General features: G+C 33.3%; 1 protein-coding gene and 1 long non-coding RNA gene across 6 annotated transcripts; one reads left to right on the plus strand and one right to left on the minus strand.

Annotated features, from left to right (window-relative positions):
* Positions 1-536: 536 nt before the first annotated feature.
* On the plus strand, positions 537-2,375 carry LOC132305566 (transcription factor bHLH75-like). The gene is made up of 6 exons (XM_059803194.1): positions 537-1,053; positions 1,170-1,289; positions 1,460-1,525; positions 1,666-1,734; positions 1,816-1,896; positions 2,060-2,375. Exons 1-6 carry the CDS (start codon positions 685-687, stop codon positions 2,150-2,152), a joined length of 798 nt encoding a protein of 265 aa, XP_059659177.1. The 5' UTR covers positions 537-684; the 3' UTR covers positions 2,153-2,375.
* Positions 2,376-8,218: 5,843 nt separating this feature from the next.
* LOC132302605 (uncharacterized) lies at positions 8,219-12,514 on the minus strand. Of its 5 annotated transcripts, XR_009480872.1 has the most exons (8): positions 12,161-12,514; positions 11,991-12,022; positions 10,899-10,964; positions 10,583-10,638; positions 10,428-10,474; positions 8,781-8,823; positions 8,575-8,705; positions 8,219-8,494 (listed from the first exon to the last, which is right to left on the minus strand). It is a non-coding gene; the product is annotated as an uncharacterized LOC132302605 (long non-coding RNA). The 5 variants fall into 5 exon arrangements; XR_009480869.1 differs by lacking the exon at positions 11,991-12,022; XR_009480870.1 differs by lacking the exon at positions 11,991-12,022 and having other exon boundaries at positions 10,391-10,474.
* Positions 12,515-24,374: the final 11,860 nt, after the last annotated feature.

Genomic DNA, 24,374 nt, shown 5'->3' on the forward strand with positions numbered 1-24,374 from the left:
CTCATTTACCGATAAAATAAAATAAAAGAAAGAAAAGATACAATTGTATATATGTATGGTACTAAAAGCATGCATGTTTTACCCTAATGCCAATTATAAACTATTCGTAACATATACATACCGCACATACATATATTCTTGCCGGCATTGATGGATGGGGTGGAGTTCTTAGGAAATGGTTCAACTAATTACTAGTACTATAAGAAGAAATTTGCCCATCAAGTTTCGAATTGTAACCATGCTTGTAATTCATCAACTCATTTACCATGTCATTTCCAAGAATTCATGCCAAGGCCATCAATTATTAATGCATCCTAAAATTTTCACCATACCTAATCCAATAAGTCTGATATATGGTCTCTCTCCACTCGAGTCACTTGATATATTATCTATCAATCTAAATTTTGACCTACAAAGCAATCACCACCACCGAAGCTGGAATTGCCACGTGTCCCTTTTCAGTACGTGCCTCCTTTTATCTCTTTTAACTATATTTTTTTTCTACAAAAAAGAAACCAAAACACACAAAACCGACATTCAAATGCTTAGCTTAACCTACCTTTTAAACTCTATATATACACATATATATATATATATTGCTCTTTCACATATATCTGATTAATCTAACACCCTTTGGCTCACTTAGAGGCCCCCTTCTTCTTTTTTGGCTCAATTATATCTCTAATGGCAGAGTTCAATGCTGAGGTGCACAACCTTAAACCTTCATTTTCAGAGATCAACTCATCAAACATGGACTTGCTGAACAACCTGAGTGCATTAGAAGATGGTCTACACTCGAATGTTCAAGGACTAGTTGGTCTGTCAAATGACACTTTTTTGGATCATCATCAACAGTCACACCTCAATCCTATAAATTTCATTGATCATCACAATATTCAAAGCTCTTTCAACCATGATGGTCCATTTTATGATCCAATCGTTAATCAATTCTTGCCATTAGCTGGAGGTCCCAGCCATGAACACAACGGCGCAAAAACGATACCTGCCAAAGATAGTTTGGCAAACTCATCTCCAAATTCTGGAACTGGATTGGTAGGACATAACAAGACCACAAGAAACTATGCAATTTTAATTTTTGAAGTTTTTCTTATATTTAATTTTTGCTATAATCTTTTTTTATTATTATTTTGGTTGATGCTTGCATGCAGAGCTTTGGTGGGAAAAAGAGAAAGAGAAACAATGAGAGAGGAATGGAGAAACCTAGAGAAGTCATCCATGTGAGAGCAAGGAGAGGCCAGGCTACTGATAGCCACAGTTTGGCAGAAAGGGTTAGTTTAATTATAACACTATTTATTGATAAATACTATAGAATATTTAGGAATTATAGAAATATTTTATTGTTTTTTCAGTATTGGCAATAAATTGCTACCCAAAAATAAAAAATAAACAAACAATTAAGCAATTTAGTAATTATTGTTGTGTTTTTGTTTTGAACTAGTTGAGAAGAGAGAAAATAAATGAAAAGATGAGATGCTTGCAAGACCTGGTTCCAGGGTGTTATAAGGTAAGATTAATTAGTCAAATCCTCTTTCTTTCTTTTTTCTATTTTTAACTTGGAATATTTTTGTATTCAGGAATTTTAAATATATCATCATAGTAATTGTTCTTGTTGTTGTTTTGTTTTATTATTATATGGATTTGCAGACAATGGGAATGGCGGTAATGTTGGATGTGATAATCAATTATGTACGATCATTACAGAACCAGATTGAGGTGAGTCATAATTAGAAAATAAAATTAGTATAAAGTTATGAAAATAATTTGTTATGTAATTAATATTTTTTGTTCGATCAGTTTCTTTCCATGAAGCTTTCAGCGGCAAGTTTGTTCTATGATTTCAACTCATCGGAGATGGATACTATAGAGACAATGCAGGTATTCAATATTTAGTTCTTTATCTGATCATAATTTAGCTTATCATAATGTTTGATTTGATTTGCTTTCCAATAATTTCATATATATATATAAGATTTGAACTTCTAAGATTACACAGTTCATTTAATTATATTGAGTAATATAGAGTGGCTTATGTTTGTAGGGGACAAATGGGTATGAAGCACAATTGATGGAGAGGATGGCAGGAGAAGGGTATGGAGGGTTTAATTACTTTCCATCAACAATGCCTCTTTGACTTGAAGTTTTTGGTTATCAATCTATATATATATATATATATATATATAGCTTAACTATAGCCATATATATGTTGTATTCACAATAATATGACCTCTTCTTGTCTCAAATTCTAATCCAATGTGCAATTTCAAATGACACTTGTATAATTAATCCCTGTACACACATGTGGGGTCAAAATTAAACATAATTAAAGGATTATATACATATAGTTTCAATATTAATTCTTGGTATTTATAGTTATTTTAGTCACTTTTATTTATAATTAAGGATATTTTTGTTGTTATGGTTGTCTATGAATAAAGTGTTCACTACCACCTTTCACTACCAATTGGACAAGAATAAATGTTTCAAGTACGTAATTTCGTTATGCTTGAGGGGTCAACAGCAATCATAGAAATTATTGATAGAAAAATCAAGAAGAAGATATGATGTCTCTAACTCTACATATATATAAACGGACTAAGATGGTCTGATTGCTTCAACTCTTTGTGCGGTATGGACATCCAAAATGTGATAGGTACATCAAACTGACAAAAGCCCCAGGTTGGCTTGCACCACAGATCATTGCAAAGAAACCAACTTTAATTTAATTCTACCAATCACATATTTCATGCATATATATATATATATATGTATGGGTCCTTTTTGTAGACAATGAATGTGATAACCAAAGAAAATGACGTCCGAAGGAAAAAACTATATGGATAACGATTAACAAGTCCCTTGCATGATTGAAGTCGTGATCAATCAATGTTGAATATTATACATACACATTGAATGATAGAGAAGTGTTAGTTATAGGAAGGTACATACATTGCATCGATCTTATATATGTATGATAACTAAGAGAAGGTACAGCTTCGATAGGGCCATTGCAAATGGCTTGAAGATCGAGATGGGTAATGGGGTCCTAAGAAAAAGAACATTGATGTAACAACTTTCATCCCTATCTAAATATATTATTGTTCAATATTGTTGGCTTTTTAACTCACTCCGATCAAATACTTTTCAGAAATCATCCATTCTGTTATTATTTTAACTTTAGAGTTCTGGTGGATTCACTGGCATCACGGCTTTAAAATGTATTGTGTCATAGAAGGGTGTTGAATCTAAATATAAAACTTATCCCATCCACACCCAGGCAATGTGAGATTGTGCACATGTAGCTCACCCAGTGTGATAGCCTACTGGTATTACCTGCACACACTCACACACACCCGCCCACAAGGTCGCCACGATTACCCCCTTTGGGACCCAACATCCTTGTTAGTCACACTTCCGGCTGGATCAGGCTCTAATACTATTTGTAACAATCCCCACCCTATCTAAACACAAGTCGGCTTTTTTATTCACCCGGACCAGAAAACTTCCCAGGGGGTACACCCATCCTGGTACTACTCATGTTAAGCACGCTTAACTCTAGAATTCTGGTGGGTTCACGACAATCACGGCTTTAAAGCGCGTTGTGTCATAGAAGGGTGTTAAATCTACATATAGCACTTGCCCCATCCACACCAAGGCGATGTGAAATTGTGCTTTTGTAGCTCACCCATTGTGGTAGCCTACTGGTGCCACCTGTACACACTCACACACACCCACCCACAAAGTCGCCACATTGAAGCCCCTCGAACCACTTACATCTAAACCAGAGACGAAGCCAAAAGATTTTTTCAGAGGGGCACATTGTAGTATTGTACACCATAACATAAATTTACAATAAGAAATGGATAAAATCCAGGGGGACACGTGCCCCTGAGCCTTAACTCACTCTATCCGATCCTTGAAATTATGAACCTTAAAAGCAAGCATATGTGATCCTTTTCGGCATTGAGATTAGGGGTGGGCAAAAAATCCGCCAATTCGCGAACCCGATCCGATACAATCCGATCCGTACGGATCGGATCGGATTATCAGACCCATGGATCGGTGGCAGATTCTAATAAATTGAATCCGTAGTCCATGGATCGAATTACGAATTAGGCTGTCAAAAATCCGATTCGATCCGTGGCAATCCATGGGTAATCCGTAAAATATATATATATATATATATATATATATATATATAATATTAATATATAGCAACTCTATCCGTGGCAATCCGTGTGCCACATACTTGACGTTTTTTATTTTTTATTTTTTATGGTAAGTATTTACTGTTAGTTTACGGTTTGAGGAGATTCATGGAGATTGTTCTGCTACCCTTTTTTTTTCACTGCTAGTCTGCTACTTCCTTTTTTTTCTTTTTTTTTTTTCACTTCATTGCTACTTTTGGACCTTTGGTTATGTAATATTTGGCATATGGATCTGCTATCCCTTTTTTTATTTCACTTCACTGCTATTGTTATGTAATATTGGCATAGTCCTACTGTTTTTTCGGATAATTTGGATAACTACTATCCTCTTGGTTATGCAATATTTTACAGTTTGATTATTCTTGTTATTATGCATTTAAATTGGGTTAATCTATGTTCTATTTTACACTTCTGTAATTGGATATGAAATTGGTAAAAAATTAAAAATTGACTAATTTAGAAAATTTAGTCCGCAGATTGGATCCGATCCGATCCGTCATTTAACGGATCCGATCCGATCCGATCCGTGAACTAACGGATTGGTGGCGGATTCAACATTCTCCAATCCGTTGTGAGCGGATCGGATTAGGAATGATGCTTAATCCGATCCGATCCGTGGCCACCCCAAATTGAGATGATCCTTAGGTTGTATTTGATGATATGGAATTCAAGCCTTAGAATTTGAATGGATAGAATTGAAAAAAAAAAATTTTGATTCAATTTTCTAAATTACTTTTCTCTAATTCCACCCATTCTAATTCCAGAACTCTAATTACATATCTGTCAAATGTAGTTTTACTCATTTGGGACTTAGATGCTCTATGTGGAGAGATTTTGTATTCTATTAAGAGTAAAGATTGGATGATCAGATGATAAGAGTGGACCAACTTAGATGGATCTCACTTGATGGTCCAATATCCACCCTTGACAGTGTAGAGGATCTTTACATTCTACACTTTAATTTGACTATTTTTTGTTTGCCTTTAAAGGTGTGAGCATGCATATATGCATGTATCAAGAAAATAGAAGAGATATGAGAGCTAATTTCATAGAAAGTATACAATATCCCGGAATATTTATTATATGGTATTCTCAATCATTGCAATCATGTTTTTTTTTTTTTTTTTTTTTTAAAAAAAAAAAAAACTCCTCATTTCTCAATTATTAAGAAAGATTGAGAATCTTCATGACTTTAATCGGGAATACCACATATATATATATATCCGTGAAGTATTGTATATTTTCTAAAGAAAATTGCAAATCTCCCCACCATATTAATTTTAAAAACGTAAGTTTTTTTTTTTTTTAGAAAGATTCCTTTAGTGGCATGACAAATAGCCAAATGATTGGACACATTCTTGCATAATTTTAATCTTATAACAAAGGCTGTTTAAAAGAAATTTGTGCCATTAAGACATAGTGAATATACTTCATTATTCTTATAACAGAAGCACTTTTTTTTTTTTTTTTGATAAGTATTATAACAAAAGCACTTTGAAAGGACTTTGTGCCATTCAATTAAAGGACATACTTAATATGTGTGCTACATTAGTCAAATAACACACTTCATTATGATTTTGAATAAGGGCTTTGTAGTTCATCACCTATCCTGGGTTCTGGCTACAATCTAGAAGATTTGGCCTCGCATTGTCAAGGGGTTGGACCCATTACCTAACGCTGAAGCCCAAGTATGTCCAAATAAAGAAAATTTTAAAACTCAATTATTCTTAAGCAAGGGCATAATAGGATGTAAACTAGTTGAGTTGGGTAGATAATCATTCAATTTAGGATGTAAACTAGTCGAGTTGGGTAGATAATCGTTCAATTTTGAAGTAGAGATAGTTGTACATTTACTCAGGTTTTATGTGATCATCACAAACTTTATTTCTATGTGCATGAGAATTGTGATTAGAACACGAGTTTGAAATTTGAAAACAACCGCATTGTGCAAATGATGAGCTTAACCACATTGTTCAATGCTGAGGTGCACAACCTTAAACCTTCATTTTCAGAGATCAACTCATCAAACATGGACTTGCTGAACAACTTGAGTGCGTTAGAAGATGGTCTACACTCGAATGTCCAAGGTCTAGTTGGTCTGTCAAATGACACTTTTTTGGATCATCATCAACAGTCACACCTCAATCCTATAAATTTCATTGATCATCACAATATTCAAAGCTCTTTCAACCATGATGGTCCATTTTATGATCCAGTCGTCACTCAATTCTTGCCATTAGCTGGAGGTCCCAGCCACGAACACAACGGCGCAAAAACGATACCTGCCAAAGATAGTTTAGCAAACTCATCTCCAAATTCTGGAACTTGATTGGTAGGAGAAAACAAGACCACAAGAAACTATGCAATTTTAATTTTTGAAGTTTTTCTTATATTTTATTTTCTTTTTATAATCCTTTTTTTATATATATATTTTGGTTGATGTTTGCATGCAGAGCTTTGGTGGGAAAAAGAGAAAGATAAACAATGAGAGAGGAATGGAGAAACCTAGAGAAGTCATCCATGTGAGAGCAAGGAGAGGCCAAGCTACTGATAGCCACAGTTTGGCAGAAGGGTTAGTTTAATTTTAACACTATTTATTGATAAATACCATAGAATATTTAGGAATTGTAGAAATTTGTTATTGTTTTTTAATAGCAAAAATCTAATCAGTATTGGCAATAAAATGCTACCAAAAAATAAAAAATAAACTACAACTAAGCATTTTAGTAATTATTGTTGTGTTTTTGTTTTGAACTGGTTGAGATCGAAGAGAGAAAATAAATAAAAAGATAAGATGCTTGCAAGACCTGGTTCCAGGGTGTTATAAGGTAAGATTTAAGTCCAATCTTCTTTCTTTCTTTTTCTATTTTTAACTTAAAAATATTTTTGTATTCAGGAATTTTAAATATATAATATTATAATCATAGTAATTGTTCTTCTTGGTGTTTTGTTTTGTTATTATATGGATTTGCAGACAATGGGAATGGCCGTAATGTTGGATGTGATAATCAAATTATGAACGATCATTACAGAACCAGATTGAGGTGAGTCATAATTAGAAAATAAAATTAGTATAAAGTTATGAAAATAATTTTTATGTAATTAATATTTTTTTTGTTCAATCAGTTTCTGTCCATGAAGCTTTCAGCAGCAAGTTTGTTCTATGATTTCAACTCATCGGAGAGGGATGCTATAGAGACAATGCAGGTATTCAATATTTAGGTCTTTATCTGATCATAATTTAGCTTATCACATTGTTTGATTTGATTTGATTTGCTATCCAATAATTTCATAATTTCTATATATATGTGAAGTTTCAAAAGTCCAAGTACTTTATTGAATAAGATTTTTTTTTTTTTTTTCCTAGTTGGTACTCACATTATATACGTAAAAGACTAGTACCACTAGACAGCTCGTTGTTATTTATTGAATAAGATTTGAACTTCTAAAATTACACAGTTCGATCATTTAATTATATTGAGTAATATGGATTATGGAGTGGCTTATGTATGTAGGGGACAAATGGGCATGAGGCACAATTGATGGAGAGATGGCAGCAGAAGGGTATGGAGGGTTTAATTACTTTCCATGAACGATGCCTCTTTGACTTGGAAGTTTTTGGTTTTCAATATATATATATATATATAGCTTAACGGTAGCCATATATGTTGTGTTCACAATAATATGACCTCTTCTTGTCTCAAATTCTAATCCAATGTACAATTTCAAATGACACTTGTATAATTAATCCCTGTTGTGTGGGGTCAAATTCAAGATTGGTTGATCAGAGGATAAGAGTGGAACAACGTAGATGGATCTCACTTGATGGTTATCCACCCTTGATAGCGTAGAGGATCTTTACATTCTACACTTTAATTTGACTATTTTTTGTTTGTCTTTAGAGGTGTGAGCATGCATATATCTATGTATCAAGAAAACTGGAGAGATTTGATTAGCTAATTTCATAGAAAGTATACAATATCCAAGAATAGTTATTATGTGCTAATGATAGAGTAATGCGGTTGTTGATTAGATGTAAAGGTTCAAACTATGTTCACCAAATAGGTACTACCTAATGTCTCAATTAGTTTGTTATTACAGACCAAAGTAAAAAACTAAAAAAATGAGGCAAATCAGATTGATATCCAGAGTTTGTCCGACTCTGAAGCGCTTGCATAGCGCTCGGCATCCTCTGCCTGCTGCATGGATGCCTCTGCTTGAATTTCACAAGCTGTAGCAATGCGTTCCTTCGCATGAACCGAACGCATCTGCAAAAGAAAATAAAAATCATAAAATCAATGTTCCATTTCTGTGACAGCATTTTTCATATTGAAAGCTCTTAAATTACCTTCAAGTTTTGCTCCACCACATACTTCTTATCTCACAAATCCCGAGAGCAATAAATACCCAAGCTAACCAGGAACACCCCACACTTAATGTGGTCCTTGAAGGTCAGAGTTTTAAACCCAGCAGAAACATCTAAAAAATCCAACAAAAACACATAAATTAACCATATCCAATGTGTCCTCTAAATCTTTGTATTTGTGTACTTACATGCTCCCAACATCTTCAGGTACCTCCCAACATCTTCAGGTACCTATGTTGTAAAAAAAATTAAAGATCATAATCTAATATAAGGCAAAAGCAGCAAGATTATTGGTACAAAAAAGGAAAAAATGAAAAAGACGTATACATTACCAAAAAATATACAAACTAACAATTTTTAATTCACGAAAAGTATACACCCTGTTGGCACCTATTCAGCATCAGCCTTTTGTGTACTAAAAAATGACACTCAAAACCTAATAAAACCCATGGTAAAATTAAGGAGCTAGCATTACTAAATCGTGCACCAAAAACTAATAAACCCATGGGTAACCAAATATTTAAACTCTAACGTAGTAACCAAAATCTACAAAGAAAGATGAGGAACGTGTTGGAAACAAGTTTGTTATATCCAAGAGAACAAAGCAAAAAGGCTTTCAGCAAGCAACATAAATTGATATAAAATTATGCATATTTGTGCTTTTGAAAACAAATAAATTTTAAAATCCCAAGTACAGCAGCATATCGATCAAACACTCTGCAATCAAAAGCTTTACCAAAACATAGTTAACCTTTTACTTTAATTCTCTTGAACCTTGAAGTTTTCGGGACACTATGTTATATATCATGACATCTGATGTTCAGAAAACCTAGACATAGTGCATGCATCATATAGACTACCACATACAGACTGGTGAGTAATCTTATAAAGTGTTGACTATCTGAGCATGCAATGAGTTCAACAGATTTGACAAGTTCAATCCATGACAATTGTATAACCAGAAGTAAAAAAGATTTGACTCCCCTAAGCCTTTTCAACCATTATAGGTACCAGGGCATATCGTAACCAAAAGAAAAAAATGGCATACTCAAAGATAAAGGACAATGATAGAAAGATAACATTTATTTGCTTTGACTTTTCTAAAGGAACAACTAATTTGGGACATCCAAAAAGGAGTGGCTTATGTTTGTAGGGGACAAATGGGTATGAAGCACAATTGATGGAGAGGATGGCAGGAGAAGGGTATGGAGGGTTTAATTACTTTCCATCAACAATGCCTCTTTGACTTGAAGTTTTTGGTTATCAATCTATATATATATATATATATATATATATATATATAGCTTAACTATAGCCATGTATGTTGTGTTCACAATAATATGACCTCTTCTCGTCTCAAATTCTAATCCAATGTACAATTTCAAATGACACTTGTATAATTAATCCCTGTACACATATGTGGGGTCAAATTAAAGATTGGATGATCAGATGATAAGAGTGGAATATCGTAGATGGATCTCACTTGATGGTATCCACCCTTGATAGCGTAGAGGATCTTTACATTCTACACTTTAATTTGACTATTTTTTGTTTGTATTTAAAGGTGTGAGCATGCATATATGTACGTATCAAGAAAACTGGAGAGATTTGATAGCTAATTTCATAGAAAGTATATAATATCCAAGAATATTTATTATGTGTCATTCATAGAGTAATGCGGTTGTTGATTAGATGTGAAGATATATAGAATAGGTTCAAACTATGTTCACCAATAATAGGTACTAACCTAATGTCTCAATTAGTTAGTTATTACGGACCAAAAGATAAGATGTACTACCTAATGACTCAATTAGTTATAGTTAGTTATTACGGACCAAAAGGTAAGGCAATCAAATGGAAATCCAGAGTTTGTCCATTGAACCTACAAAAGAAAATAAAAATCATAATTGGTCATTTTAAAACCAACATCACGCTACAACGGAATTTATTTATATAATTCAATTAGCTAGGCAAAAAAAAAAAAACATACCTTCTTTTCCCCTACTCCACTCATTCCCATCAACTCTCTTCTTTCAGAAAAGTGACCTACATTATTCGGACAAAAAAAGGAAAAGTTTTAAAAGCGTTAATATACTTGTAAAACATATATTCTGAAATTGAAAACCAAACTTCCAAGTCTTTAATTACCATTAATAAATTATTCAAGCATCACATCATAACAATATTATATATATGTATGCAGAAACAAAAACAAAAACAAAAAATCAATAAAACATGAATATATAAACATAACCAATAGCTAAAAATGCTAATTAAAATTTTAGAAAAAGTAGGGAGCTCGTTACCTGATGACTGAGGAGGCATATTTCTTGAACCTTGTTCTTGCTAAATGTTAAGGCCCGATATTAACCCTAAAAATAAAAAAACACTCAAGTTGTGAGGAAGAGGTTTCACAATCTCACTCATAACAATTAAAACACCACCATCTAAGTACTATTTGTATCATGTATCAACCCAACCCAACCCAACTATGCTTTCAGTCAAAATGTTGGACACCTATTTGCAGAAAGAGGCGTGATTACGGATAAGTGTGATTAGCACATATTATAATCAGCTCTTATGTTAAATTAATCCAATAACAAAGTACAATGCATCAGTTTAGGAATAAATCAATATCCTGATATTCTGCATTCTAATAACAAAAGAAAATCAAAAACCAAAACTTGAAAATAAAAATATGGCAGAAAGACACATTGTATTTCTATGTCAAACAAAACATCCAGGATTTCTCAATGGGGTGGGCTAAATCAAAATATATCAACCAAAATCAACTGTTGTTTAATTCAATTCTAGTTAACTAACAATGTTTCTTTAGACAATTGACTGATTAAGGCATAGAAAATCCTTTTTGGGTAATTAATAAGAAAAATTACCAAGTTATTTCTGAACAATTCACCACTTAGTACCCTATCTCTTCTTTTGACCAATTTACTAATCCTATTTGAGAATCTACTAGTGGAAGCAGAGTGTGAGGTAGTTCATGGCAAGCCCCTTCCAACACTATGGAATTCACTCAAAAGCATGCTTTTTGTAAGTATTTTAATTTTCAAGAAGTAACTTCAGAGCTTTACCCTATATTAACTACTTTTGCTTGTCAAAGGTCTTGTAATGATTTTTTTTAGTTCTGAAAAGATTTCCATCTTCAAAAAGCTTGGCATGTTGATAAAAATTGTTTCAAATTCAATCTCTGCAGATTTCTAATCCAATTTAGATTTTTTTTTTTCTTTTTTTTCTTTTTTCATGCCCAGATTCAAATTTTCTTGTAGACATAATTGACAAAAAAAAAATATATATATATATATAAGTTGTGAAAATAAAAAATAAAAATAAAAATAAAAATTGTTTTGCCGAAATAAATTGTAGATTACGGTGATTACCTCAAAATTCAATGCAATGCAAATTTTGTTACCTATATGGTAAAAAGAAAAAATTATTTAAAAAAGATCATAAAAAATTTCACGATTTAGTTTGCAAAACAAGAATTACAGATCTTGATTAGTTGATTTAGAAAAAAAAAAAAAAAAATTAAAACAAAACCCATACATACAAGTTAGCAGTTGCAGAGGGAGAGGGGGGCAAGCTTGAGAGTTGAGAGACAGCGTCTGAGCTTGCGAACGGCGAACCCGAACTGGAACAGCGGGCGATGGAAACTGAAAGATATGGGTTTTGATTTTTTGAACAATCTGAAATGATATGCCGATATGGGTATTTAACTTTTGATTCTTGCAGACAGATAGATAAACTGAAATATATGGGTTTTGAACTTCTGATTCTTGTAGATTTTGTAGTTTGCAGTTGCAGAGAGAGAGAGAGAGAGAGAGGGTAAGTTCAGAGTTGAGAACGAGACTAGAGACAGAGGCGATTGGGGAGGCTGAAATGATTTGCCCTAAGAATAATACATATATACACATACATATATATATATGTATATACAAAAATAATCAAATGATTAAATCTATCGGTCAAAAAAGCAAAAAACAGGTTTGGTAAGTTGCCTAAAAATATTTTGTTTTTTTTGGTGACCCATCCATGGGCCTATAAATTTTGAGGCCTAGGTGAATGCTTTTGTCGCCTTGGGTCAGGGCTGGTCCAGGACTTATTTGAATTGGGCCATTGTTTTATATAGTGGCTGAGTTGACTTGGGTTTAATTGAGTGGACTAATTCTATTAATTTTTTTTTTTTGGTCTGGACTAAAATTAGTACAGTAAAAAAATTTTGGAGTGGGCTCTAGCCCATCCCTATATCTATCCTCGGTTACTTTCATTCCGGCTATGACAATTTTCTTCGAAATTTCTTATTTTAAACTGAATTTTATTGAATTAAATTAATTTTAGCATCATTATGTTGTACCTTCACTCAGGTTTTATGTGATCATCACAAACTTTATTTCTCTGTGTATGTGAATTGTGATTACAGAATTTAGTGGGAGGGTTTTAGTAAAGTTTTGAATTTGCTTGTGGTTTGAGCAATGGTTTGGTGCGTAAACTGTATCAAATTATACGCATAAATTTGGAATTATTGATGAAATTTTAATGGGTGGATAAAGCTCTCCTGTTTTTTTTTTTTTTTTTTTTTTTTTTTTTTTTTTTTTGCAGAATGACCAATGATATTGAGCTTAAAGTCCGCGACAATGAATTGGATCAGTATGGTGTTGTAAATAATGTGTTTATTCAAGTTACTCCAACACGGTGAGAGAGTTTTGAACCTAGCCATATAGAAGTACAAGCTTTGCTAACTGTTTACCATAATTTTTGTTTGATCTTTTTTGATGAGCAAATAAATATTATAAAAAACATGATTTTTTCATTAGAACATGAGTTTGAAATTTGAGAGCAACCACATTGTGCAAATGATGAGCTTAACCTAACTTTTAAACTCTCTCTCTCTCTCTCTCCTAACTTCTAAACTCTCTCTCTCTCTCTCTCTCTATATATATTGCTCTTTCACATATATCTGATTAGTCTAACACCCTTCGGCTCACTTAGAGGGCCCCCTTTTTTTTTTGGCTCAATTATATCTCTAATGGCAGAGTTCAATGCTGAGATGCACAACCTTAAACCTTCATTTTCAGAGATCAATTCATCAAAACATGGGACTTGCTGAACAACCTGAGTGCATTAGAAGATGGTCTACAGTCGAATGTCGAAGGACTAGTTGGTCTGTCAAATGACACTTTTTTGGATCATCACCAACGGTCACACCTCAATCCTATAAATTTCATTGATCATCACAATATTCAAAGCTCTTTCAACCATGATGGTACATTTTATGATCCTGTCGTCACTCAATTCTTGCCATTAGCTGGAGGTCCCAGCCATGAACACAACGGCGCAAAAACGATACCTGCCAAAGATTGTTTAGCAAACTCATCTCCAAATTCTGGAACTGGATTGGTAGGAGATAGCAAGACCACAAGAATAGGATCTTAATATATATACTTAATTATGATTTTGAATAAGGGCTTTGTAGTTCATTACCTGTCCTGGGTTCTGGGCCTGAGCCCATTGTGTGCATCAGTTGTATGGCTACAATCTAGAAGATTGGGCCTCGCATTGTTAAGGGGTTGGACCCACTACCCAACGTTGAAGCCTATTAAGTATGTCCAAAAAAAGAAAATTTTAAGTCTCAACTATTCTTAAGCAAGGGCAAAAGTAGGACTATTAGCATATAAGCACAGAACCTCAATACAATCACCTAGGGTGGGTGAGTTTGGCACTCATCTCGGCTTAGACCCATATAGAAAATCTTTAACCTAAGTCTAGCCCGATCCCGCCTTAAGCCCGAGTCGAGCTACACAAGCCCAATTCATAGGGTTGCAATTCGGGCGGGTTGGGTAGGCTTGACACTCATCTCAGGCTAGGCCCTTATAAAAAATCTTCATCCCAAGCTCATACATAATTTGTCCAGTCCAAGCCCGCACTAAGCTCACCTAAGAATTTGTGTGTAAAAAATAAATCAATTAATGCTACACCCACGACTTGAACCTAAACCATTAAGCATAAATCCCAAGCCCACTACCAACTTAGCTGCTACACTCTTATAACTTAAGTATAATTATAAATATATATAATATTTTTGGGCTCGGGTTATGTTTTGGGCTTCATCCATGTCAACCTAAGCCTAGCCCTAATTGAATTCGGACTCAAAATATATAGCTCAGGTCCAAACCGAAATTAGAAAAACATTGTCCAAGCTCACAAAATTTTGAGCTGGGCTCGGGTTATTTCGGGTTGGGCCCGCCTGAGTTAAACCCTACCAACCCATACATAATTAGTCCAACCCGAGCCCGCCTCAAAAGAATTTGTGTAAAAAATAAATCAATTTATGCTACACTCATAACTTAAACATGAAACCTTAAGCATAAATCCAAAGCACATTACCAACTTGGCTACCACACTCTTGTAAAGTATAGTTATTAATATATATAATATTTTCGGGCTCGGGTTGGGATTCGAGTTTCATCCATATCAATTTAAGCCCAAACTGAATTGAATTCGAACTCAAAATATATAGCCCAAGCCCAAATCAAAATTAAAAAAATATTGCCCAAGCCCATAAAATTTTGGGCTCGGCTCGGGTTATTTTGGGTTGGGCCCGTCCGAATTGAAGTCGTACAATGCTTGTGGAGAATCACATATGGCAAATTGGCAATGATAAAAGTCCCATCTCATCTTATTACTCACCTTTGGTCAATTTTTGCCTGCTAACAATCTGAAACAACTCGTCCAATTATTACAAAATTTTCAATCCAATGTGCTACAGCGGATCTGATTTATAAGAAAAAAATAACTCATCCAATTTCCTAAGATATTTCATGGGTTAAAACAATAGATTCCTCGAAAAAGACACATTGATAGAGTAATGTGTTTATTGATTAGAAGTGAAGAAACATATAATAGGTTCAAATTATATCCACAAATAATATGTTCAAATTGTACTACTACCTAATATCTCAATTAGTTATTACAGACCATGGTAAAAAGTAAAAAGATGAGCAATAAAATAACTTGTCTGATTCTGCAGCCTTTGCATTGTGCTCAGCTACCTCTGCCTGGCGAACTGTGGCCTTTGCATGAATCTCACATGTTGTTGTCATGTGTTCCTTTGCAAGAAGGAGCGCATCTGCAAAAGAAAAAAAAAAAATATCATAAAGCAATGTTCCATTTCTATAGTGTGTGTTAAAATTCTTGATTACCTTCAACTTCTTCTCTGGTGTTCCCTAGACTCATGAGAAAGGTAAAAACCCAAGCTAGTCTTGAACACCCCAATCTTGATCCAGTCTTTGAGCTTTAGAGATTTCAATCCTGCAGAAACAACTAAAAAATTCCAACAAAAAAATATAAATTAAATATATCCAATGTGTCCTCTAAATCCTAGTGTATGTGTGTACTTACACTCTTTGGGAAACATGGTGACCGTCTTCAGGTACCCATGTTGTAAAAAAAAAAAAATGATCAAAATCTTATATTAACAAAGCAAAAGTAGCAAGAGAATCCAAGCAATTCATATCACATCTTACTACATATATGGATAATCACATCATATCACAGACCGCTACTTTTAAAAGAAAGTCTTCAACGACTAAAAAGAAAGAAGCACACTATCTAGTCTAGTATGTAATGTACTAATAGATCACAATTGGACTAAGGATAAACTTAAATATATCAATTGAAGCAACATGTAATCATAATAATCTTAAACCATGTACTTAAAGAGTGCAGTGCATTTCTTTTACTCCACCTTTTCAATTCTTTATGGGAAAAAATTGTAATACGAAGAAATTGAAACTACACTTCAAACTTAACACACTGAGTGTGGATGACTAATGAAATTTATACCTTCTAGTAATTTTTAATTGTGCAGTTATATGCTCAACCATTTATAAATTTATAACATAATCTTAAAACAATTACCATGTAAACTCAGAAAATTTTTAATGTTTTTGTGATGCTATGGTCCAAATTTTGTTTCGGTCAGGGTCGCAATTACTCCAGTGACCCGAAAAGTGGCTGTCGCTTATGGGTTGTGGACCTTGTTTATAATACTCTCTTATAACTCGGTATATAAGGATCCTAACGATTTGGAGTAGGATTAGAGAGAAAATTGAAAATCACAGGAAAGATAGTGAGAGCTACTATGGTACAGAGGAGATATCTAATTTGATTTATATTTATAGTTCATCCAAATCAAAACTCATATGCAAACAGAGTCGATAAATTACTGCTCCTTAACAATTTCACAGGTTGTTTGAGTTTATAAAACATATTAAATCATTTGAGATCAACTACTAAATTCTAGATACATAATTTCATCTCTAAAGTTCTAATTTACTATTCATTTGGAGCTTCGAAAGGAATCAAGAAATTATTGATAAAATTCCAACAAAAAAAACATAGATTAAAAATATCTAATGTGTCCTCTAAATCCTAGTGTATACGTGTACTTACACTCTTTGGTAAACATGTTGACCAACTTCAGGTACCTATGTTATAAAAAATAATAATGATGAGAATCTTATGTTTACAAGGCAAAAGCAACAAGCGAATCCAGACAATTCATGCTACTAATCAGAGCGGGAGATCTTCTTGTAAATATTACTGTATATAGTAATACAAATAGAAGTCTAATAAGTTCACCACATTCCCTTAATTTACCATGTACATAAGGTTAACAAAGAGGCACCTTGCGTGACAAGAGTTATAATTAGTTATTATTGATGGCAAACCAATTTAGAGATACAGTCAATGCAAAATTTATTATTATTATTTTTATATAGTTTTAGGGACTGCACGCCATCAAACAAATATGAGAACTGTTGTTTTGACTTCTAAAAGACCTTTAAAGATATGTTTTAAAAAGTAAAAATTCCAACTTCGGGTCCACAACGGAGGATTTACAAAGGCAAAACAGTCATTTCAAGTCATAATTGGATAGACCTGTACAACTCTAGGTAAGCCTAAACCCATCGTTCTAATGGTTTTCGAACCATTACTCTGATACTAAATTTTTAATGACCCGAGTCCGGGGGTCCGAATCGCTAGCCGGGCTCTTACCCGAACTCGAGGACATCTAACGGTAGTGTGGTTGTTATGCACCTTAATAAGTGTTAAAGAGTCATAATGAAGTCATACAAATCGTTTATAACCAAATCGGTCCATGAAGAAGTGAAAATTCCAACTTTGGGTCCACACCGAACCCTTTGGGTTTACAAGGGTAAAATAGTCAATTCAAGTCATAATTATGAAATGGAACTGGTACAATGGAAAAAGGGTCCAAAATCCTTAAGTTTGGGCTCAAGAACGACCTAATTCTGGTTAAAAACGAAGGAGATATGGTTAATCAAAATTCGATTTGCTAACTGTTTACCGTATTATCAGTTCAAGGATTTTTTGTTTGATATTTTTGATGAGCAAATATATGTGGTAAAAGTAAAAATATGGACAATGATATAAAAATCCACAGCTTGTCTGATTCCATAGCCTCTGCATTGTGCTCAACTGCCTTTTCCTGGCGAACTGAGGCCTTTGTATGAATCTCACATGATGTTGTCATGTGTTCCTTTGCAAGAACGGAACACAACTGCAAAAGAAAAAAAAAATTATAAAAGTCATGTTCCATTTCTATAGTGTGTGTGTGATAACATTTTTCATATTTAAAGTTTTTGATTACCTTCAACTTCTTCTTGAGAAGATCATTTTGGTGTTCCCTAGCCTTATGAGAAAGGTAAAAACCCAGGCTAGTCATGAACAACCCAGCCTTTATCCAGTCTTTGAGATTTAGAAATTTCAATCCTGCAGAAACAACTAAAAAATTTTAACAAAAAAACATGAATTAAATATATCCAATGTGTCCTCTAAATCCTAGTGTATGTGTGTACTTACACTCTCCAGTAAACATGGTGACCATCTTCAGGTACCTATGTTGTAAAAAAAAAAATAATAATAATGATCAGAATCTTATGTTTACAAGGCAAAAGTAGCTAGAGAATCCAAGCCATTCATATCACATCATATCACATTTTACTGTATATATGGATAATCACATCATATCACAGACTGCTATTTCTAAAATAAATTCTTCAACGACTAAAAAGAAAGAAGCACACTACCTTGTCTAGTATGTAAAGGACTAATAGATCACAATTGAACTTGGGATAAACTTAAATATATCAATTGAAACAACATGTAACCATAATAATCTTAAACCATGTCGTAGGATTTTATTTGTTTAAAATTGATACTATATATATCTAGGGAAAAAACATCGTACTAAGAATAATTACTTGCTTTATTTTTTTACTGAGCAAACCATATACTTAAAGAGTGCAGTGCATTTCTTTTGCTCCAGCTTTTCAATTCTTTATGGAAAAAAATCGTAATAAGAAGAAATTGAAACTACACTCCTAACTTAACACACTGAGTGTGGTTGACTAATGAAATTTCTACCTTCTAGTAATTTTCAATTGTGCAGTTATATGCTCAACCATTTATAAGTTTATAACATAATCTTAAAACAACTGCCATGTAAATTCAGAAGTTTTTTTTTAATGTTTTTGTGATGTTATGGCCCAAAATTTGTTTCGGATTGAGTCACAATTACTCCAGTGACCCGAAAAGTGGCCCTGTCGCTTACGAGTTCTAGATCCTGGTTATAATACTCTTTTGTAACTTGGCATATATGGACCCTTACAATTTGGAGTAGGATTAGAGAGAAAATTGAAAATCACAGGAAAGATAGTGAGAGCTACTATTGTACAGAGGGGATGTCTACTTTGATTTCTATTTATAGTTTATCCAAATCCAAACTCCCATATGCAAACAGAGCCGATAACTTACGACTCCTCAACAATTCCACAGGTTGTTCCAGTTTGTAAAATATATTTAATCATTTGAGATCAACTACTAAATTCTAGATACATAATTTCATCTCTAAAGTTCTAATTTCTATCAATTGGTTGTATGTAAACGTCGAAGGAAAATACACCTATAAAAGGCATTCTCTCCTTTCATTCTCACATTTCTCTGCAATTCACTTGGAGCTTCGAGAGGAATCAAGAAATTGTTGATAAAATTCCAACAAAAAAATATAGATTAAATATATCTAATGTGTCCTCTAAATCCTAGTGTATATGTGTACTTACACACTTCGGTAAACATGTTGACCATCTTCAGGTACCTATGTTAAAAAAAATAATAATAATGATGAGAATCTTATGTTTACAAGGCAAAAGCAACAAGAGAATCTAGGCAATTCATGATACTAATCAGAGGGGGAGATAGTCTTGTAAATATTACTGTAGATAGTAGTATGATTAGAAGTCTAATAAGTTCACCACATTTCCTTGAATCTACTAAATGAGGTTAAGGAAGAGCTACCTCGCCTTGAAAGACGTGACAAGAGTTACACTTAGTTATTATTGATGGCAAACCAATTTAGAGATAAATTCAATGCCAATTTATTTTATTTTCTTTATAGTTTCAGGGACTGCATACCATCAAACGAATGGGAAAACAGTTGTTTTGACTTCTGAAAGACCTTTATAGATATGTTTTAAGAAGTGAAAATTCCAACTTCAGGTAAACAACGGATCCTTACGATTTACAAGGGTAAAATAGTCATTTCAAGTCATAATTGGGGAGACTACAACTCTAGATAAGCCTATACCAATCGTCCTAATGGTTTTAGAACCATCACTCTGATACCAAATTTGTAACAACTCAAGCTCGGAGATCCGAATCGCTAACCGGGCCCTTACCCAAACCCGATGACATCTAACCGTATTATGGTTATTATGCACCTTAATAAGTGTTGGGAGTCATAATGAAGTCATACAAGTCGTTTATAACCACATCAATTCATGAAGAAGTGCAAATTCCAACTTTGAGTCCTCACCGGACCCTTTGGGTTTACAAGGGTAAAACAGTTAATTCAAGTCATAATTATGAAATGGAACTGGTACTAATGGAAAGAGGTTTCAAAATCCTTCAGTTTAGGCTCAAGAACGACCTAATTCTGGTTAAAAACGAAGGAGATATGGTTAATCAAAGTTCAGTTTTCTAACTATTTATCGTATTCTTAATTCAAGGATTTTTTGTTTGATCTTTTTGATGAGCAAATAAATGTTGTAAAAAACATGACTTTTTCATTAGAACATGCGTTTGAAATTTGAGAGCAGCCACATTGTGCAAATGATGAGAGAATAAAATTGTTTATAGTGAGTTGGTAATTGTTATTATATTATATATGTGTGTGTGTGTGTGTGTGTGTGTACTAGAAGCAAGTCTTCTTATTCTTTGCATCTGTTGTACCTATTAGCATATAAACACTGTAGAACCTCAATACAATAACATGGATGGTTTTGTGAAGAATCACATATGGCAAATTGGCAATGACCATATGTGGAAATTATGGTCCTGTCTCATCTTATGACTCTCCTTTGGTCAATTTTTGCGTGCTAAAGATCCCAACAATCTGCAATAACTCATTCAATTACTGCAAAATTTCCAATCCAATGTGCTATAGCGAAATTTCCCAAGATATTTCATGGGTTAAAAAAAATAGATTTCTCGAAAACGACCCATTAATAGAGTCACACAGTTGTGGATTAGATGTGAAGAAGACAGAATTAGTTCAAATTATATCCTATTACGGACAAATTATATCCTACTACCTAAAATCATAATTATTTATTACAGACGATGGTAAAAGTAAAAAGATGGGCAATAATATAAAAATCCACAGCTTGTCTGATTCCACAGCCTCTGCATTGCGCTCAGCTGCCTTTTCCTGGCGAACTGAGGCCTTTGCATGAATCTCACATGATGTTGCCATGCGTTCCTTTGCAAGAACAGAACACAACTGCAAAAGAAAAAAAAAATCATAATTAAAGCCATGTTCCATTTCTATAGTGTGTGTGTGTGTGTGACAGCATTTTTCATATTTAAAGTTCTTGATTACCTTCAACTTCTTCTTAAGAAGATCTTTCTGGTGTTCCCTAGCCTTATTAGAAAGGTAAAAACCGAGGCTAGTCATCAACACCCCAGCCTTGATCCAGTCTTTGAGCTTTAAAGATTTCAATCCTGCAAAAACAGCTAAAGAATTTCAACAAAAAAACATAAATTAAATATATCCGATGTGTCCTCTAAATCCTAGTGTATGTGTGTACTTACACTCTTTGGTAAACATGGTGACTATTTTCACGTACTTATGTTGTAAAAAAAAATAATGATTAGAATCTTACGTTTACAAAGCAAAAGCAACAAAAGAATCCAGGCAATTCATATCACATCATATCATATCTTACTATATATATGGATAATCACATCATATCACAGATTGCTGTATTTAAAAGAAAGTCTTCAACGACTAAAAAGAAAGAAGCACACTATCTAGTCTAGTATGTAATGTACTAACAGATCATAATTGAATTTGGGATAAACTTAAATATATCAATTGAAGCAACATCTAATCATATTAATCTTAAACCATGTAGTAGGATTTCACTTGGTTAAAATTGATACTATATATATCTAGGGAAAAAAACATCTTACTAAGAATAACTACTTGCTTTATTTTTTTACTGAGCAAACCATATACTTAAAGAGTGCAGTTCATTTCTTTTGCTCCAGCTTTTCAATTCTTTATGGAAAAAAATCGTAATAAGAAGAAATTGAAACTACACTCCTAACTTAACATAATCGTACACTCCTAGCTTTTCAATTCTTTATGAATAATGAAATTCCTACTTTGTAGTATTTTCAATTGTGCAGTTATATACTCAACCATTTATAAGTTTTATAACATAATCTTAAAACAACTACCATGTAAACTCGGAATTTTTTTAATGTTTTTGTGATATTATGGCCCAAATTTTGTTTCGGACTGGGTCGCGATTACTCCAATGACCCGAGAAGTGGCCCTGTCACTTACGGGTTATGGACCTTGTTTATAATACTCTCTTGTAACCCGGCATATAAGGACCCTTACAATTTGGAGTAGGATTAAAGAGAAAATTGAAAATCAAATAGTGAGAGTTACTATTGTACAGAGGGGATGTTTACTTTGATTTCTATTTGTAGTTCATTCAAATCAAAACTACCATATCCAAACAGAGTCGATAAATTACTGCTCCTCAACAATATCACAGGCTGTTCGAGTTTGTAAAATATATTAAATCATTTGAGATCAATTACTGAATTCTAGATACATAATTTCATCTCTAAAGTTTTAAATTCTATCAATTGGTTGAATGTACACATTGGAGGAAAATGCACCTACAAAAGGCATTCTCTCCTCTCATTCTCACATTTCTATGCAATTCACTTGGAGCTTCGAAAGGAATCAAGAAATTGTTGATAAAATTCCAACAAAAAAAATAAAAAAACATAGATTAAATATATCCAATGTGTTCTCTAAATCTTAGTGTATATGTGTACTTACACTCTTTGGTAAACATGTTGACCATCTTCAGGTACCTATGTTGTAAAAAAAAAAAAATTGTTGAGAATCTTATGTTTATAAGGCAAAAGTGTGATACCCCTCGATTCTAGAGCCACGAGTGATCAAGTCCGAACACAGAACCGAAGGATAGTAAACAATTAATATTTAAACTAGCATGGAGTACAAAAAGAATTTAATAATAAGAATAAATAATTAATTAGCTGAAAGAAATCTAAATAATAACCCTTAAATTTATAATTAAATAATCTAATATTTTCAAAATCTCTAATATTATTACAACTCGGGAATCCATCTAGTGGACCCCTAATAATATCCCAACTGAAAAATAAATAACTGAACTAAAAGAAAATCCAAAACTAGAACATGAAGGAAAGTCCTACGTAGTCGGAAGAGTAAGTGACTGTCTCTACTCGGTACAAACAAGCTCTAAGCCTAGAATTGTCGAACACCTGAAAAATAATAGTGGGTCAGGCCCACGAATAAGTTCTATTCTACTATAATCCAAACAGAGACTCGATACACAAATATATCCTAGACAACTCAACAATAGCTAATTAGTCCATATATAGATACATACTATAGGACGCTCACTCGACTATAGGTCTGTCTCAACCTGAATAGAAGGAAAAATGCAAATTGCACATAAAGTGGGCATGTGTACCTAGACCTATTAGGGCACCCAGATATCTACTATATCCAATTATCCATCCTAGACAATATACGTACCCTAACTATGATCCTAAAACTTAAGTTCATATCATGGCACCATAATCACACACACACACACACACACACACACACACACACACACACACACACACATATATAGATATATATATATATCCAAGCCTAAGGTATGTCATTCAACTGTTCATTGACCAGACACAAATATAAGTAGGACTTAACTTTATAGTTAATCCATTCCCTTATACCAGAATAGGTAAGAATTAGCATTTTGAACTAATTTGTCCCTAATATGCCATCGTCCCATACCGGTGCATATTATCCACAAAATCCAATAATTGATAGAACAAAATAAAGTAGTTAATTAATTAAAATTCAGATAATGATATAATTCAAATCAGATAAATAACTGAGCACATTATATTGAAATATTCAAGAGTATATTCGTATTAATCCATTTATCTTGCTAGAACAATAACAAGCAATTAAATCTTCCATAATCATTGACAACATGCAAATCAGTATTTAAATTTCATGATGTCCAATATCTTAGCATAGTAGCAGAGATTAATAATTCTGGGATTTTAACATGTTTATATAAATCATTTAAAACCTC

The sequence above is a fragment of the Cornus florida genome, unplaced genomic scaffold (assembly GCF_030987335.1).
Source record: "Cornus florida cultivar Cherokee Brave unplaced genomic scaffold, ASM3098733v1 CherokeeBrave_3.0.0_Hap2_Chr04, whole genome shotgun sequence".
NCBI classification, from domain to species: domain Eukaryota; kingdom Viridiplantae; phylum Streptophyta; class Magnoliopsida; order Cornales; family Cornaceae; genus Cornus; species Cornus florida.

Excerpts from the sequence above, each read along its gene's own strand:
- LOC132305566 (XM_059803194.1), top strand. The coding sequence starts at position 685 with ATGGCAGAGTTCAATGCTGAGGTGCACAACCTTAAACCTTCATTTTCA. Across the intron at positions 1,290-1,459 it reads GCCACAGTTTGGCAGAAAGG|TTGAGAAGAGAGAAAATAAA; the intron begins GTTAGTTTAATT and ends GTTTTGAACTAG. Across the intron at positions 1,897-2,059 it reads ATACTATAGAGACAATGCAG|GGGACAAATGGGTATGAAGC; the intron begins GTATTCAATATT and ends TTATGTTTGTAG.